The sequence below is a fragment of the Toxorhynchites rutilus genome, chromosome 2 (genome assembly GCF_029784135.1).
Source record: "Toxorhynchites rutilus septentrionalis strain SRP chromosome 2, ASM2978413v1, whole genome shotgun sequence".
In the NCBI taxonomy this organism is placed as follows: domain Eukaryota; kingdom Metazoa; phylum Arthropoda; class Insecta; order Diptera; family Culicidae; genus Toxorhynchites; species Toxorhynchites rutilus.
In genome coordinates, this window is record NC_073745.1 from 306,645,885 (window position 1) to 306,663,971 (window position 18,087).

At 39.5% G+C, this 18,087-nt stretch overlaps 1 protein-coding gene across 2 annotated transcripts in view; it reads left to right on the forward strand.

The window, feature by feature from the left end:
- LOC129771396 (V-type proton ATPase subunit C) overlaps positions 1–17,745 on the forward strand; it is a 41,548-nt gene extending 23,803 nt beyond the window's left edge. Inside the window, exons 5-11 of one of the 2 annotated variants that reach the window (XM_055774997.1) lie at positions 7,718–7,962; positions 8,457–8,643; positions 8,705–8,803; positions 8,869–9,124; positions 9,197–9,294; positions 9,367–9,502; positions 16,724–17,745. In XM_055774997.1, coding sequence (XP_055630972.1) covers positions 7,718–7,962; positions 8,457–8,643; positions 8,705–8,803; positions 8,869–9,124; positions 9,197–9,294; positions 9,367–9,502; positions 16,724–16,819 — 1,117 coding nt within the window. In that variant the 3' untranslated portion in view covers positions 16,820–17,745. The remainder of the gene's footprint in view (positions 1–7,717; positions 7,963–8,456; positions 8,644–8,704; positions 8,804–8,868; positions 9,125–9,196; positions 9,295–9,366; positions 9,503–16,723) is intronic. The other variant, XM_055774996.1, reaches the window with a different exon arrangement.
- Positions 17,746–18,087: the final 342 nt, after the last annotated feature.

The following is an 18,087-nucleotide window of genomic DNA, read 5'->3' on the forward strand; positions in this document are numbered from 1 at the left end:
TTTCGGACTCTGTTGCTTCAAACTGGCTCTACATTAAAAAGTACGCTACGGAAGACGATTCTGATGCTTTCATCTGAAAGATGAGAAAATTTAGTACAGGATATAGTTGTGGAACAACTAAATTATTGAATTTTAATAACATTTTGGAAGTGAAACACTTAAAAGTTAATAATTTTTAATGCGTTATTATTAATTTTATCCTAAAAATTTATATTACACTAGATTGTTTCTATCAATTAAAATGAAGTTCTTTAACCGCTCCACAATTTGTTCTTTGAAGCACAACTTCTATCTTTCTCAATTTGGCTGCAATATCGATATAAACAATTCCTGGTGAAAATTCAAGCAAAATCTTCAAAAATCACGATTTTTACCCCACTGTACATGTAATACATGTAATAGCCATTTAAACTTCACCTTAACGTTGAAAGGTTACATTTCTTCATGAAATAAGCCATATTTGAAATATAAAACAAATATTTTTTTCCAAACTGAATATAATCGAGTCCAAAATTGTATATAATCGAATCACATATAATCGAGTCTGTCTGACCTGTACTGTATTCTATTAGTCAAAGCATTTCATTTGATACCAATATTGAGGGGATTGCAAAAAATACATAGTCGACCATTTAGTGGCAGCGACCTTTTCGAATTTATGTTGTTCATAGTGTAGTGTATTCTCCAAATCAAGCCATTCAGCCATTTTTTTGCGGCGGCCAAATTGAATTTTTCAGGACCATGGAATACGCAGTTTTATAATGACAGTAGAATTAAATGTATGTTCCAAATTTCAGATCAATCATTCAACAGGAACGGGGTCAATTTTCTATTATTGTGGGACAACCCAACAAACATTCAAACATACATAGAAACATGTCAAGCTGAATGAAACCTGCGGCCATCTTGAAATTGGATTTTTCATTATCTGCTATGTTCTACTAGTCGAGAACTTTCTTTTGATACATTTTTGGCCATTTTTCATAAATAACTGTGTTCTACTAGTCAAGCCTTTTCATTTGATACCCATATTGATAGGGTTCTGAGAAAATAGGTAATCCGCCATTTTGTAGTGGCCGCCATCTTAGATTTGCATTTTTCATAAATAACTGTATTTTACTAGTCAAGCCTTTCATTTTGATACCCATATTGATGGGTTTGTGTAAAAAAAATATATGGCGTCATCTTGCATTTTGGATTTGCATTTTTCATAACTAACTGTGTTCTACGCTATGCTATGGATTTAGCCTTAATTCAAGAGCCTTGGGTCCACAAAGGAAGAATACTTGGTATTCATACTGGTTCATGCAAGTTATTCTACGACGACAAGCATGACTCCCCAAGAACTGCTGTTCTAGTAAAAGCAAATATTAAATGCTTTCCTATAACAGAGTTCATTCAAAGGGACATCGTCGCGATCAAAGTTGAGATACCAACCGCCAAGGGAAGATCCGACATAATAATTGCGTCGGCTTATTTCCCTGGTGACGTACCTGAGGCACCTCCCCAAGAGGTTGCGGCGTTCGTAAATTATTGCAGAGAAATCAAAAAAGACTTCATCATCGGCTGTGATGCCAATGCTCATCACACTTTGTGGGGTAGTACTGACATAAACAGTCGAGGAGACTGTCTTTTAGAATTGCTCTCTTCAAACAACATTGACATTGCCAATATAGGCAATGAACCAACGTTTATAAACGCTATCAGACAAGAAGTCCTGGACCTAACACTGTGCAGTCCGGTAATTTCTTCGAAAATACACAACTGGCACGTTTCGGAAGAGGCGTCTTTGTCTGATCACAGACACATTATCTTCGAATGGGATGGTGGCTTGACAGTACAGAGAGAATATCGTGATCCAAGAAAAACCAACTGGGAACGATATTCACTTGAACTCGAGTCAGAAACTCTTAACACAAGAATAAGGTCGATTCAACAGCTCGAATCAACTTCAAAAGAATTAAATGATACGATAGTTTCTGTCTACAACAGTAATTGTCCACTTAAGAGAGTTTCTTCGACAAGAAACGTTCCATGGTGGAACAAAAGGCTCGAGCGGCTACGTAAAACAGCGCGGAAGCTGTTCAACAGAGCTAAAATTAATTCGGATTGGTCTCAATATAGGAGCGCCCTAACCGAATATAATAGAGAACTAAGACGATCTAAACGAAAATCTTGGGTAAATAACTGCGAAAGCATTGAAAGTACCCCAATCGTTGCAAGACTAAGTAAGACTCTTGCAAAAGACCACTCGAACGGGCTAGGTTCCCTCAAAAAGGACGACGGTTCGTTCACAAAATCTCCCTCAGAAGTATTAGACTTACTGATGAAAACTCACTTCCCGGGATCTACATCGGTTCATTCTGATACCAGTCCTAACTACAACCGCGACATGAAATGCTCTCGAAGGAATTCTCAAAGTGCAAAGGATGTCGCAAAGATAGTTGCTGGAATGGTTTTCACGAGGGCCAGAGTAGAAAGCGCGGTGAGATCCTTTCAACCTTACAAATCCGCAGGTGCAGATGGAATTTTTCCAGCCCTGATTCAAAAAGGAGAATCTAAGCTGATTCCATCTCTAATCGAGATTTTTAAGGCAAGTCTGATACTAGAGCACATTCCTTCCACATGGAGACTCGTTAAAGTGGTCTTCATTCCAAAAGCTGGGAAACGTGATAAATCACTCCCAAAATCATTCAGACCAATTAGTTTATCATCAATACTGCTGAAAACTATGGAAAAAGTATTATATGAATACATAAAGTCTGTATTCATGTCCAAATGCCCTTTATCTAAATATCAGTTTGCCTATCAATCAGGCAAATCCACAGTCACAGCGTTACACACGCTTGTGACTAAAATTGAAAAATCTCTTTCGTCAAAAGAAACTGCATTATGTGCGTTTCTTGATATCGAAGGGGCTTTCGACAATGCTTCCTATATATCAATGGCACAGGCTATGAGAAGAAGACATTTCGATGACTGCATAGTCGAATGGATCAAAGGCATGCTCACAAATAGACAAATCACCTCGGAGCTGGGTGGGTCATCGACATCTGTGATTGCAACGAAAGGTTGCCCACAAGGAGGGGTTCTATCACCTCTACTTTGGTCACTGGTGGTTGACGACCTTCTGATTAGTTTGGAGGCGAATGGTTTCGAAACCGTGGGTTTTGCTGATGATTTAGTCATAATGGTACGTGGCAAATTCGACGATGTGATATCGAGTAGGGTGCAGATGGCCTTAAACCTTACACAATCATGGTGTATCAAAGAAGGTCTGAGCATAAATCCCTCAAAAACAACAATTGTTCCTTTCACCAAAAAGAAGAAACTGCATCTGCAGACTCTAAATCTTGGAGGAGAGGAAATAAAATTCAGCGTTTCAGTGAAATATCTAGGCGTAATCCTAGATGCTAAACTAAACTGGAACGCACACTTAGATGCAATTATCAGTAAGGCCAACATTGCCCTATGGGCATGTTCTAAAATGATAGGTAGAACATGGGGCCTGAAACCAAAAATGGTTATGTGGGTCTATACAGCAATTGTGCGGCCTAGGATAACCTATGCCTCATTAGTATGGTGGCCAAAGACTAAGGAGACTGTAGCTACAAAAAAGCTAAACAAACTCCAACGACTGGCATGCGTTGCTGTAACAGGAGCAATGCGAAGCACACCCTCAAAGGCATTGGAGGCTATCCTTCACTTGTTACCTTTGGGTCAACATGTTCAGCTGGAGGCTAATAGAAGCGCTCTAAAGCTAAAAAGATATAAAAAAATATTAGACGGGGACAAAACTGGTCATTTGAGCATCCTGAATCTCTTACCCGTTGGACCAACCTCAGAGATGAACAGCGATTGGATGGAGCCAAGGACCAATTATGACATTCCATACACAGTGATCGAACTTTCTCGTTCAGTATGGGATGAGGGTGGTCCCGATGTTCGTAATGGTTCAATCCTGTTCTATACCGATGGGTCGAAAATGGGTAACAGAACAGGTGCTGGAGTGTATGGTCCCAGAATAAAAATTTCTGTAGCTATGGGGAACTGGCCAACAGTTTTCCAGGCAGAAGTAGCTGCAATAATAGAATGTATAAATGTCTGCCTTAAAAGAAATTATAGACATGCTAACATTTGTATCTTCTCAGACAGTCAAGCAGCACTTAAAGCCCTCAATGCTTTCAAGTGCTATTCAAAAATTGTCTGGGAATGCATTTGCCTTTTACGACAACTGTGTCAGAGAAGTTCGGTACAACTGTACTGGATTCCTGGCCATTGCGGTATAGAGGGAAATGAACAAGCAGATGAACTCGCAAGACGCGGCTCAAGCTCACCCTTCACTGGTCCAGAACCATTCTGTGGAATTTCTGAATGTGTGTTGAAGAGTGAGCTGAAGAAATGGGAAGACCGGGAAGTAATGGCCAACTGGATGGCTGTACAACTCAACCAGTCAAAAAAAAATTATCACGCCGAGTATTAAAATTACTCAACAATTGCTGAATCTTAATAAGAAAGACTTCAGCACATTCACTGGTCTTATAACAGGACACTGTCCGAGTAAATACCATCTCAAAAACATAGGTTTAGTGCAAGATGATATTTGTCGCTTTTGTAATGCCGAAAGCGAAACCTCGGAACATTTGCTCTGCAAATGCGGAGCACTAACAAGATGCAGACTTCAACACCTTGATAAGGCTATTCTGGAGCCCAAGGAAGTTTGGTCTGTGTCGCCGATCAGGACTATAAATTTTATCAAACAGATTATTCCTGATTGGCACCTATCTCGCTATAGCTTTCAGTCTACTTCTTCATCAATAAGCAGTAGATAAGCTTGAAGCGTAGTACAAAAAATGGGGCATACCACAATAGTTCAAACTAATGGACGCAGTGGTTCACACCCAACAAGGGAAAAAAAAAACTGTGTTCTACTAGTCAAGCCCTTTCATTTGATACCCATATTGATGGGGTTCTGAAAAAAAAACATCAACAGTGATTTATTGAATCTAATGACTAATTTTAAGAGACATTCCAAATCTCAAATGGTCCTTAATGGAAAGCTGACAAGATTCTTCGACATAAATTGCTTCAGAAAACGGTTGGCCTAAAATTGGAGTAGAGTTTTCATCACCAGAATTCATTCAAACATTCACTTGGGGTTGTCTATAAAAATCAATTCAAGCCACTTTTGCAGTTATCTGGGCGAAGTTGAAACGAAGCCGTGGTTGAACCGTTCCAGTATTCTAAACATTAAACAGCGGATTTGACTTATGAACACGTACATCTGCTCCAAATTGTGGTACATTACTTCCATCCTGCCCTTATCGATAGGCATCGGGAAGCTCCTGTAACAGAAAATTACCAAATTCATTTGGTAGCGAGTTCCACATAGAGTTCGTTATGAACAAATGTTGAAAACTAAATCCAAGGGTCGATCTACAATGCCCGATTAGGAAATCTAAATCTCTTATCACTGACAGGGAATTGCTCTTATGTCTCTGCGGCTTATCAGCAGAGATATAACAGCGATTTCAGAAGGAATGACACTTAAAGGAAATCATCGGTGAACTTCTCAAGGTTTGTTCTCGCTAATAATAATTTCGTAGTCCTATGTCGACAGTGGGGTCGTGTCTAGGACATAACTCTTAAAATGAAATAAATGCCAATGAATGCCAACGTGGGCCAACAAAGATTAAGAAGAAAATTGGAAAGAAGGGAAAAGATATACTAATGGAATTTTGTGGTCTCCGGTGGAAACATAAAGGGTGTGTCACATCAAATTGCATCACGGAAAAAACGCTGTAGAAATTCGCCCAGTAGACCGATCCTTTTGAAAATTTTAGACAGTAAAATAAAAACTATTAAACAACTTTTGGAATTTTCTTTTTATTCATACTTCGAGCCCAAGCCCGTATGCTCGCACCTTCCTCTTTACCCTGTCCATAAGGTTTTGTACAACGTCAGGTTGTAGTTTTTTTGAACAGAAATCCATTTTCTCTTGAAGTCCGCCTCCGATTTGACAACTTTTGGGTTCTTCCGGAGGGCCTGCTTCATAATCGCCCAATATTTCTCTATTGGGCGAAGCTCCGGCGCGTTGGGCGGGTTCATTTCCTTTGGCACGAAGGTGACCCCGTTGGCTTCGTACCACTCCAAAACGTCCTTTGAATAGTGGCACGAAGCGAGATCCGGCCAGAAGATGGTCGGGCCCTCGTGCTGCTTCAATAGTGGTAGTAAGCGCTTCTGTAGGCACTCCTTAAGGTAAACCTGCCCGTTTACCGTGCCGGTCATCACGAAGGGGGCGCTCCGCTTTCCGCAAGAGCAGATCGCTTACCACACCATGTACTTTTTGGCAAACTTGGATAGTTTCTGCTTGCGAATCTCCTCCGGAACGCTGAATTTGTCCTCTGCGGAGAAGAACAACAGGCCCGGCAGCTGACGAAAGTCCGCTTTGACGTAGGTTTCGTCGTCCATTACCAGGCAATGCGGCTTCGTCAGCATTTCGGTGTACAGCTTCCGGGCACGCGTCTTCCCCACCATGTTTTGCCTTTCGTCGCGGTTAGGAGCCTTCTGAACCTTGTATGTACGTAGGCCCTCCCGCTGCTTGGTCCGCTGAACGAATGAACTTGACAAATTCAGCTTATTGGCGACATCCCGGACCGAACTTCTCGGATCACGTCTAAACTGCTTAACTACGCGCTTGTGATCTTTTTCACTGACGGAGCATCCATTTTTGCCGTTCTTCACCTTCCGGTCGATGGTTAGGTTCTCGAAGTATCGTTTTAGTACTCTGCTGACCGTGGATTGGACGACTCCAAGCATCTTACCGATGTCCCGATGTGACAACTCCGGATTCTCGAAATGAGTGCGCAGGATTAATTCACGACGCTCTTTTTCGTTCGACGAATTTTTTCCAAATTTACGAAAAATTGACAGTGAAGCATGGCCAACGTGATCTATACACTCTTATCCGATTATAAGCGAAAGCTGCAGATATAATTCCTAAAAATTAAATTTCTACAGCGTTTTTTCCGTGATGCAATTTGATGTGACACACCCTTTAATTCGAATTTAAAGAGTGTTTCCTATACATCTTCGGCAAGTGATTGAAAATTTCTAGACAATCTGCTCCCCGATCGGTTAAACATCTAGTTAGTTTTTAAATTGTATGGCTCCAGTGACTGAGCGAAAATCGTCCAATATACATTTTCATTGGCATCCGTGGATCTTCTACTTGTTTTTCAAAATGAAACCAGGGCGAGCCAATCGTTTTGATAATCTCAACTAAGTAATGAGAAAAATGAAATAAATTGTTTAGGATGTGATGTTCTTTTAGAATAATGTGAATATTTAATGAAAATGACCTCAATGAAGCAACGGCAAACAATTACAATAAAAAAAATTAGCAGAAAATCTTCAACAAACATCGCACGAGGAAAAATGAACTAAAATTCACAAACATATTCGCCAATCGCAGGTCGGTCGTGTTTTCTGTTACCTGTACATATATGTTTGTGTCAATTATTTTCCAGAAACAATTGGCCATATTCTCAATATTTATCATGTAGCAATGTTCCGTCATACATATATAGGAGGACAGTCATGATTTGTTGTTTATATGTTGTTTAATTGTTGCGATATCGCACTAACCGTACCGAGATGATGATGATGATGAGTCTTACAAATCATTCGAAAAACGATTATTTTGTTGTGTACCTAGGAGCCGCTCGTCTAGCCACATTTGTGGCGGAACAACCGGAGGAGGGTTACACCGATCTTCTCCGGTGAGCAGTTGTTGTGGCAGCCAGGGACGCTCCAGTCCGGATGTTTTGGAACTTGAAATATATGGAGGAGGATTCAGTGGTACCACAGCCTCGTCTGCGATTACTACAAATGCTAGTGCTACACCTGCTGTACCAGTTAGAAATGGTGGGATACCCTCACCCTACGATCCGATCAGCCCAGGTCAGACACCTGGTTCACGTTAGCTGTCTCTTGATTTCTATATATCTTTCTCTAAACTGAACACCTCTCGTCTACACTATACCTTACTCGAGTTTGGTTTTTTATTTCGTTTACTGATTGTTTGATTATCGCAACATGGTCATTATCTTGCACTACACCGATTACCAACCCTTTCGCACCATCTAGCCTAGTCCTTTGAGATGCACGCGATTCCAAACCCCGATTATGATTTTCAAAATGGTTGTTAGGTTCTATTCTTGGTTGTTTGTGTTTTATTCGTTTTATTCGAAGCAGTTGAAGAAAGTTGGCAGCAAATGCAAGTTTGTGTAGCATAACGAGTCGAAATTACGACTTTCAAAAAAAAAAAAAAAGATATTCCTCATGCTTAAAAAATGTGTTCTGAAATCGTTTCTATTGTAATCGCCCTAGTGTATCATACATTCAGGCAGTCGATACTCATCTAACTTGTGTATCTCGTTGACTCTTTTGCACAGATGACCTGACCACTTACATAACCCGCTTCCAGTGGGATCTAGCTAAGTATCCGACGAAGCAGTCGCTACGGAACATTGCCGACATCATCTCGAAGCAGGTGGGTCAGATCGACGCCGATCTCAAGACAAAATCGGCGGCGTACAACAGCCTCAAGGGTAACTTGCAGAATTTGGAGAAAAAGCAGACGTGAGTTTTGTATTTCGTGTTTTTCGATTGATGCCAACTGAACCTGAAATTACACCCGCAGAGGAAGCTTGCTGACCCGTAATCTGGCCGATCTGGTGAAGAAGGAACATTTCATTCTTGACTCGGAGTATTTGACCACATTGCTTGTGATTGTTCCCAAGTAAGTTGTGTGTGCATCTCGGCTTCTCTCGCTTTTTTCTAATGTTGGCTTCCGTCCGCTTCCAGGCAAATGGTGAACGATTGGAATGCCCATTACGAGAAGATTACCGACATGATTGTGCCACGTTCGTCGCAGCTCATCACCCAGGACATGGATTATGCCCTGTGTACGGTTACGCTTTTCAAGAAGGTCGTCGACGAGTTCAAACTGCACGCTCGGGAGCGGAAATTCGTTGTGCGCGAGTTCACCTACAACGAGGAGGAGCTGGCCGCTGGCAAGAATGAAATCACCAAACTGGTGACCGACAAGAAGAAGCAGTTTGTAAGTGGAGCGATCGAGTGATCGGTTGGTGTTTGATAATTTCGAACCTGTTCATTTCTCTTTTCTTGGTAGGGCCCTCTGGTCAGATGGCTGAAGGTAAACTTTAGCGAGTGCTTCTGTGCGTGGATTCACGTGAAGGCTCTTCGCGTGTTTGTCGAGTCAGTTTTGCGGTGAGTCTTCAGAAAGAGGAACATTATTTGAGCTTACTCAGACTTTATACAATTTCTTCCTGGATTTTACAGATACGGGTTGCCGGTCAACTTCCAGGCTATTCTCATACATCCTAACAAGAAAAATACGAAACGTCTGAGAGATGTACTGAACCAGCTGTATAGTCATTTAGACGGATCGGCGGCGTCATCCGGCGGAAATGCTGACGTAAGTAAATATATCTAACGCTTAATCAGGTTGTATCATGAACAATCTTCAAAATAACGAATTATCGATTGTAAGCCACAATATCTGAACATATATTTGAAGTCGGAAAAATAGGCAAACAAGTTAGTATTCTCGTTGAATTCACTTGTACAGGGCGGCGCATGAGTCACGCAACGCTCTCTGAAGGAAGAAAAAATAAGGATCGCGCTGCAACTATCGAGCGTGTTGGTTCCTAAGCGGTTCAGTTGTCGACTTTGTATCGTTTTTTATTCGAGAATAAAGATTTTGTATCGTGAGACATTTTTTTGAGCTTGAGCTTGGGTAGACTGTATAATTCGTAGTTGCTCTCCGTGATTGACCTGAACCAACCAAATTGCACAAAGAACACACAGAATGACGCTTGGGACTAGCAAATCATTCTCGTTTACAATTTTCGGCGATTCGAGCATTAAATTGTCAATAACAACGCCGGTCACGTCCTTACAGTCACCGGGGGAAGGAAAGGAATGTTAGTATGATATTCGCCGCCCGAAGGCCAGAAGGGTCGCCTCTATAGCGTGGTTCCGTAGCGTTTATCATGGGAGGGATTGTTGTTAGTGGGAAGAGGCAAGAATCAGGATTTACTATGGTAAGTGATGTGATTATGTAAACGCAATCTATCGCCTACTCGACGAAACGAAATTCGTAAAATCTTACATTCCATTAATCTATTTATCGCGCGTATTTTTTTAACACACCAATCACAACGACGGAGAGTTATGTTTCGAAAACTTAACCGAGAAAACTCCTCTAAACCCATTCGGATGGGTGATATATTTCGTTATTTATCATGCCTACTTTTTATCGATTATCAATCGCGAAGGCAGAAAATTATTCTGGGAATCCTGACAAGGTAATAATTTATCTTCGTTGGATGGTGACCTCGTCCCGTTACATTGAACTCAGAATAAATTTGATCCCAAGCCGCGGAGATAACGCAATTCGAGTCGGTCGTCTGAAGCGGTGGCCTCTCGCATGCAAACCTGTGTTCCACAGATGTCCGGTTGGTTAAATAGGAGAAAACCCTTAGTTAGGTCCGACCGAGCGTTGGAGGACATACATTGGCCTGGTACATTACATTTGCCCGGTTAATTTTTGCTTTGAAATATATCATTCATATATAATATATTGCCCGGGTCGGAGGCTGAATCGGATTGCGTCACCTGAGTGACTTGAGGGCCTCCTCAGTCCTTCCCACCGTTAGATGGGGACATTGCCCCCATAACATTGACCTCACAATAGTTTTTTACGACAAAAAAATTCGAGGGGTTGTATCCGAGACACGACCGCTTAAGACGTAGGACTACGCATTTTTTTTTTTTTAATTTGTTGGTTTATCATTTCGGGTATTATTGGCGAATACGTCGAAATTTCATAAATAACTCTTTAGTAAAAAGTTCCGGGGACCTTGAAAAGGTTTAATGGCTTGCGTGGTTTTGTAGAATCATTTCCAGAAGCAATGATTCTTTCTTGCCTTTGCGAAAACAATACACTAATTGGTCATATGTCGCAATTCTTTATATCAATGCACGCATTGCACTGAGTATTTAACGAGAGGCATCTTCCGTGCATCGCCATTCAACAAGCAGCAAACACGCGCCTAACAGATGCACACAGTTGCAGCGATAAAAATGAAACACACGAGAACGACAGTTTATGAAAAATCGTTTCTCGACTCTCGGTCAAAACCGTCAACAAAACTAGGAGCTTATTGCATCAGAACAGATCCGATGCGCACGAGAGCAAATACGAATGGCGACATTTGTTGCTTCGGGCACAGAAAGAGTCTGAGAATTTTCCTCAAAGGAGATGCAATACTTATACGTTAGCGACAGCTTACTTACTATGCAAGGGTGGAGTTTACTTCGTAAATATTCTCTTTTCGCTATCCCCCTTCATTGTTTCTATTCTAGCGGCTGCATAAATTGTCCGTTATTAACAGCTCTGTTCGTGAAAGCACACAAATGGACGTAATGGAACGTATGGGGAAATGGGAATGCTTCCAATTTTCATCAATTTAGACCATATACAGACTATGGGATTGTAATGTATAGCATATCAAACAAATCTTAGAAAATTTCCGATTCGATTGGTATGCAAATCGTTAATATCCGTTCGCAGCAAAAATAGTTATTAACGTTAACTTTATTTCACAAAAACGTGACCTGTTTTCTGATTTGCCACCCTTAATGTAAGACGTAGCCGTACGTCAAAAAATCAGTTTTATTTCCATTTCAGTGTCTTTTGGAAATCGTTTCTTTTCGCTTGCAGTTGTGTGTTATTTCTCTATTATAGTGACTTTCAACACATTTTGGCTGGTTCGCAACTTTTAATTCCATTTTTGGAAGAATGTCGGGAGTGAGAATTGAACTCGTGACCTTTAGCATACGAGGTATGGATGTTACCACTACGCTAGATCGCCTCCACATTGCGTGTTTTGTGTATACTCAAGTGAAATGTGAGCCAGCACTATCAAAAAAACAAAAACTGAATGACGAAGGACTTGTTGTTCAGTAGAAATGGTTTGAAATTTCCTTTTTTACGGACCGGATTTGATTTGTAGCAATGCTGTTGCTGTAATGAAGCAGTTCAATCTGAAATGATATTATGAGTGGAAACATGCGTCAAAAATATACAAGCTTTTTTTGGCAATTAGCTATATTTTTTTGGGGAAAAATTTGAAGTTTGAATTTGAATTTGAAGTGGCGGAAGAATTTATTTGCCTTTTCCCAGGAAAGGAACGACAAAGGGCACCCGTATCTTCAACACACCGTGTGAAGTTCATCAGAAATTCAATCCATTTTTGAAGAAATTTCTGGTGCTCCTGATGGAGCTCCTGATTTGTGTGGTAAGTTTAATATTGATTTCGCTTACGATAGTGCTATTACTTATCTTTGAAAATATGCCATAATTTTGGAGTAATACATGCAGTATCATTGCATCATACATCAGAAGAATTTCAGTGTAAAAATGCAGGGTTCAAGAATGTAATAAAGGATGTCGTCGAAATCGTAAACTACATCCAATCTCACGCATTGAATCATCGTGAGTTCCATGCTTTTCTTGAAGATGCGGACGTACAGTATGGCGATTCTCCAACTTTCACTTAAACCCGGGTAAGAATTTCAAATACGAGGAAGTTGTAGCAGATCTACCTTTCCTAACCAACATCACTAGCCATCTGAGCAATTTGAACTTGGGTCAGCAATGTGAATCAAATTCCAATGTGATTCTATAGTGTTAAGGTTTTGCATCCCTTGATTTTAGTGTCATATCAGTTCCTAAGACTATCGAGTATCGATATTACAATATCATACAATTTGATTCATTGGTGGAGGCCAATCAACTGAATTGAACCAGTTGATTGGACCCCCTTTCATCAAATTGATGATTCTAATTTACAGTTGGATTTTTTCAACAGTATTTTGGGCTATCTACATGATGCGTTTGTTCCAATTCGTACTGTTTCTTGCTACAGAAGGCATAATCCTTGGTTTAATTCAAACATATGTATAGCTATCGTTAGTCGGGATTTACTGTACAAGAAATGGAAAAACAGCAAAAACTTAAATGATCACCTTGCATTTAAAAAAATCCGTAATCGGGTAAATTGACTAATTCGTAAAGCTAAACAAAATTATTTTGCTTCGCGGCTTACCGCGAATGTAGCGCCTAAGGAGCTGTGGAAGAAATTACAAAACACTAGGAATTGGCAATCAACATTTCAAACTTCAAATAATTTCTCTGCTGACGGAATCAACCGAAAATTCTGTACTAGTTTCTCTCAAAACCATGTTCATACTAATGACTTCTCAAGATCAAACGAATGGAACAATGACGCATTTTACTTCGACAGGATTCATCAATATGACGTAATCAAAGCTTTACACCCTATAAGTTCTAACGCTCTCGGACTTGACATGTTACCAATGAGATTCATAAAAACTATTTGTCCGCTTTTGGTCGAACCTATAACTCACTTATTCAACACAATTGTAACAACAAGCGTTTTCCCGGATGCGTGGAAGAAATCTAAAATTATACCCATTTAGAAAAATTCTAATTTGAACACTATTGAAAATTTACGACCTATCAGCATCCTTTGCGCTTTATCAAAAGTTTTTGGGAACATTATTGAAAGAAATATTTGTGAGTATCTAAACAGAAAAAACATGTTACACCAGTTTCAATCTGGTTATCGCGTGAAGCATAGTACAAAAACAACTATGCTTAAAATTGTTGACGATATAGGACTAGTGCTAGTGCTTTTTCTGTTAGTCTTTTCAAAAGCGTTTGATACAGTGTCACAAAAAACTTTATGCCAGAAGCTCAGATCTATTTTTGGGTTCTCAAACCATGCTTTAAATTTGATTAAATCTTATTTGAACGGGCGAACACAGGCTGTTTTCAGCCATGGATGTTCATCTCAATTTCTTCCAGTATCATCTATTTTCGTTGTACATTAATGATCTACCTGATATAATACAAAATTGTAAAATTCATCTTTTCGCAGATGATGTACAGCTTTATTTTGATTGTTACAGTAATTCAAATACTGCAATCTCTCAAAAGGTTAATGAGGACTTGAGTAGAGTCCTCAATTGGTCTGCTATTAATATGCTTTCGTTGAACTTAGCCAAAACAAATACAATCTTTATCTCCAACAGATCATTTCATAGCATTCCAAAACCGTCTTTATTGTTAGACAATAGTACAGTGGAATTTGTCGATAATGCTACCAGCCTTGGTATTCGCATTCAATCGAACCTTGGATGGGATAGATATGTGTCATCACAATGTGGAACTGTTTACGCTGGTTTACGATCTCTCTATATGACATCATCATTTTTAGCAACTGATATCAAATTAAAACTTTTCAAAAGCCTTATTTAGCATGTGATTTCATACTTGATGATGTATCTGTAGCAACCTTCAATAACCTCAAGGTTGCTCTAAATTCCTGTGTGTGGTATGTGTTGACCTTGAATAGATTGTCCCATGTTTCTCACTTGCAACATGTCCTCATAGTATGTCCATTAATTAATTTTAGTAAGCTTCGTTGTTGCTTAATTTTACATAGGATTTCGAAAACGAAAAAAACAGAGTATCTATATAGAAAACTAGCTGACCCGGCAAACTTCGTCCCGCCCAGAATTTGTTTTTCGTTATCACATCCACGTTTTCTTACTAAGCGCTGTTCATGGGTCCAATCGCAGAATTATTCATTGATTGATCTTCTAATCTACCCTTTAAAATTACCTTTTACTATAAAAATCCAAGTACTTCTACCAAAACTCAACATTATAAAATCAGATTATTTTCAGACACAATTCTCGTTCAAAATTTTTCAACCACTTACAAATAACATGTTTCTCCGTTACGTTACATGTCAAATTTGGTTTTATTTGTTTGATTAATTCGCGAGTAATGCAGAAATTTGTGTTTCATTTGTATGTCAGCCCCCTCTTAGAGGGAGAGGGGGAGGGGAGGGTGAGTGCCTAACCACCATAAAATTATCTACTGCACCCTTAAACCTCCATATGCCTAATTTGGTTTCATTTGCTTGATTAATTCGCGAGTAATGCAGAAATTTGTGTTTCATTTGTATGGCAGCCCCTCTTAGAGAGGGGGGTGGAGTGTCTCACTACCGTAAAAACATTTATTGCGCCCTATAACCTCCACATGCCAAATTTGGTTTTAATTACTTGATTAATTCTCGAATTATGCAGAAATTTGTGTTTCATTTGTATGGCAGCCCCCCTAAGAGAGGGGGGGAGGGGTATCTAACTACCATAGAATCATTTATTGCACCCTAAAACATTCACACGGCAAATTTCGTTTCATTTGCTTGATTAATTCTCGAGAAATTTAGAAAATTGTGTTTCATTTGTATGGGAGCCCCCCTTAGAGAGGGGGGAGGGGTCTCAAACTGTCACGAAAACCTTCCCCGGCCTCGAAAACCCCTACATACCAATTTTCATGTCGATCGGTTCAGTAGTTTTCGAGTCCATAAGAATCAGACAGACAGACATCACTCCATTTTTATATATATAGATTACAAACCACACAAAGTAATCGGGCCATAAAATATATTTTGCCTAGGCATCGTACGTCTAAGTATGGGAATTCATTTTTCGTGCGAGGTGTAGCTCATTGGAATACTTTACCCACAAGTCTATCTAATGTAGATTCGTTCACAGCATTTAAGAGAGGTTGTATAGAGCATTTTAATTAGGAGTTAGTTATTAGTAGTTATTCAAATAGTTTGATTATTTTGTTTTGTTTTTGTGCAGCGCTTTTTCTACTTCAATTTAACAATGTAACATTAAAAGACAGAAGTCTTAAGTTACGAAATATAAATGTTTAATAATAATAATAATAATAATAATAAAAACGAAAGTAAACTCGTGTTGTTCCAAAAACCAATGGGAAATTTTAATTTTACCCATTTTTTGACACTGACAATTTCCAAAGTATCGTTAACTAGGAAATACGTGGACGCACTACAGGCGATAAAGACTGATTTTTCTCGCAGATTTGGGAACTTATTGCGGCGGTGAAAAATCTGATTCGCACGCACTATGCTTACACCTGGCCACCACTGGTCTAGGGATTGAGTTATCCACGGAGAAAACAGGAATGGTCGTTTTTTCTAGGAAGCATAGATCATAGACCAACTTTTACGTAAAACGATCACTCATGCCATGTCATTTAATTATCTTGGGATTTGGTTCGACCCAAATGTACTTAGAGGGTCCATATTGGGTATCTGAGTAAAAATGTCAACAAAGAATGAACTTTCTCCGTACAATTATCGGCACATGGTGGGGAGCCCATCCAGAAGATCTTAAAATGTTGTATCGAACAACTATTCTTTCAGTGATGGAGTAAGGCAGTTTCTGTTTTCAATCGACTGCCAAACACATCTCATTAAACTCGAGCGGATTCAGTATCTTTGTCTCCGTATTGTGTTGGGATGTATGGCTTAATTAAGCTCAATTAAGGAATAACGTTTATATGTACTAGTAATAATATAGTTAAGAGTTTGGCTCCTTTAAACCTATGCAACTGAGCCTGTAAAAATAAACGATTTAAAAAAAGGAGTTGCCAAAACTACTAATTGACAATCAATCAATCTACATAAGTATAATCTCATGCCAAATATCTTCCGTTCTCCCACAGAATGTCGACATTCCTGGACTTGGCTTTGGACAATCGGAGTACTATCCATATGTGTACTACAAACTAAACGTTGACATGGTCGAAACCAAGGTCTAAGCATCCCATCAGTAAAGTTCGTCAGTGTTAAAGAGCAAGACGAATGTTTCAAGTTAAAAACGTTTAGTAATAGATGAAGGAATCATTTCGTCGTCGTCATTTTCGTCGCCGCGCGGTTGAATTGTCGTGTGTACCATATTGTCTACAGCATCTTCGGATAAAAAAAAACACAGCGGAACATAAAGCGGAGCACAAACAACAAACATAGGGAGCCCTGGAGGATATCCCGCAAGTATAACCACCAATCCCAAATTGAAAGCTGAGTCGCCAGATTCCCAATCTTTTTTGACAACTCGATCCGTCAACCAAATTTTACTGTTGATTATTTTACTTATAGAAGTTTAGTTATGTAGTTTTGAAGAGCGTTAGCGTTATATTAATTTGATTCAGATTATTGCCTTGCTTCTGATTGTTTTATTTGAAGCGATCCAAACCGCAGAAAGTGGAATTGTACGAAATGTGTCAATCAATATTACGGAGAAAAAACACAGAGAGCAGCAAAATATATAACGGTGACATACGTTAAACATGGGGTAGAGATGGATTTTGTCACGTTCCTTGTTGGTTGAAGGATGAACACTTCATTCGCTTGTTAAACATGTTGATCCCATTATCGAATGATGGATGCAGCAAACTCTTTTGCTATATAATTCATGTTCCGTGATATTATTTCCTCATGAATCAAAGCAAATGAAATAGAAATGTTTTAAAGAGTAGAAACAGATTTCTGGATTTCCCGTTGTATTGAAACGGGTTCAAAACACGACCAGTGCCGAACCATACAATAATATAAATAGTAAATGGTGTATGTGTGTATATATATTTCCAACCATATTATCCTAAAGGTTCATCGAATCGGAGTTCTGCTGCAAATCAAATTCTAACAAGTTAATTGTGTAAATAAAAAAAAACAGACCATTCCAGAAGCTAACCCGCCTTTTGATAGATTAATGATGACTAAGATCATTTGTCGCATACCTACTCCTGGAGTAGGGACGAATGACCATCGGGTTAAAGTGCCTTAAACCCAAAAACTGAACCACTCCTGGAGTTGGGAAGAGCGGTCACAACGATATCGGGGCTGATCACGAACGTCACTCCATGGTGAAAACGATGTGAATTATAGACAACCTTATTACGCCTGCCACCGTGTGTGTAGAATGCGGAAGAGTTCATCCGTCGTGACAACTCGGATGAACTCGGTTAACACTTGTCGTGTATTTTTTTCACTTGTGTTCTAGATGGTGAAAGATAGTCACGCGGAATGG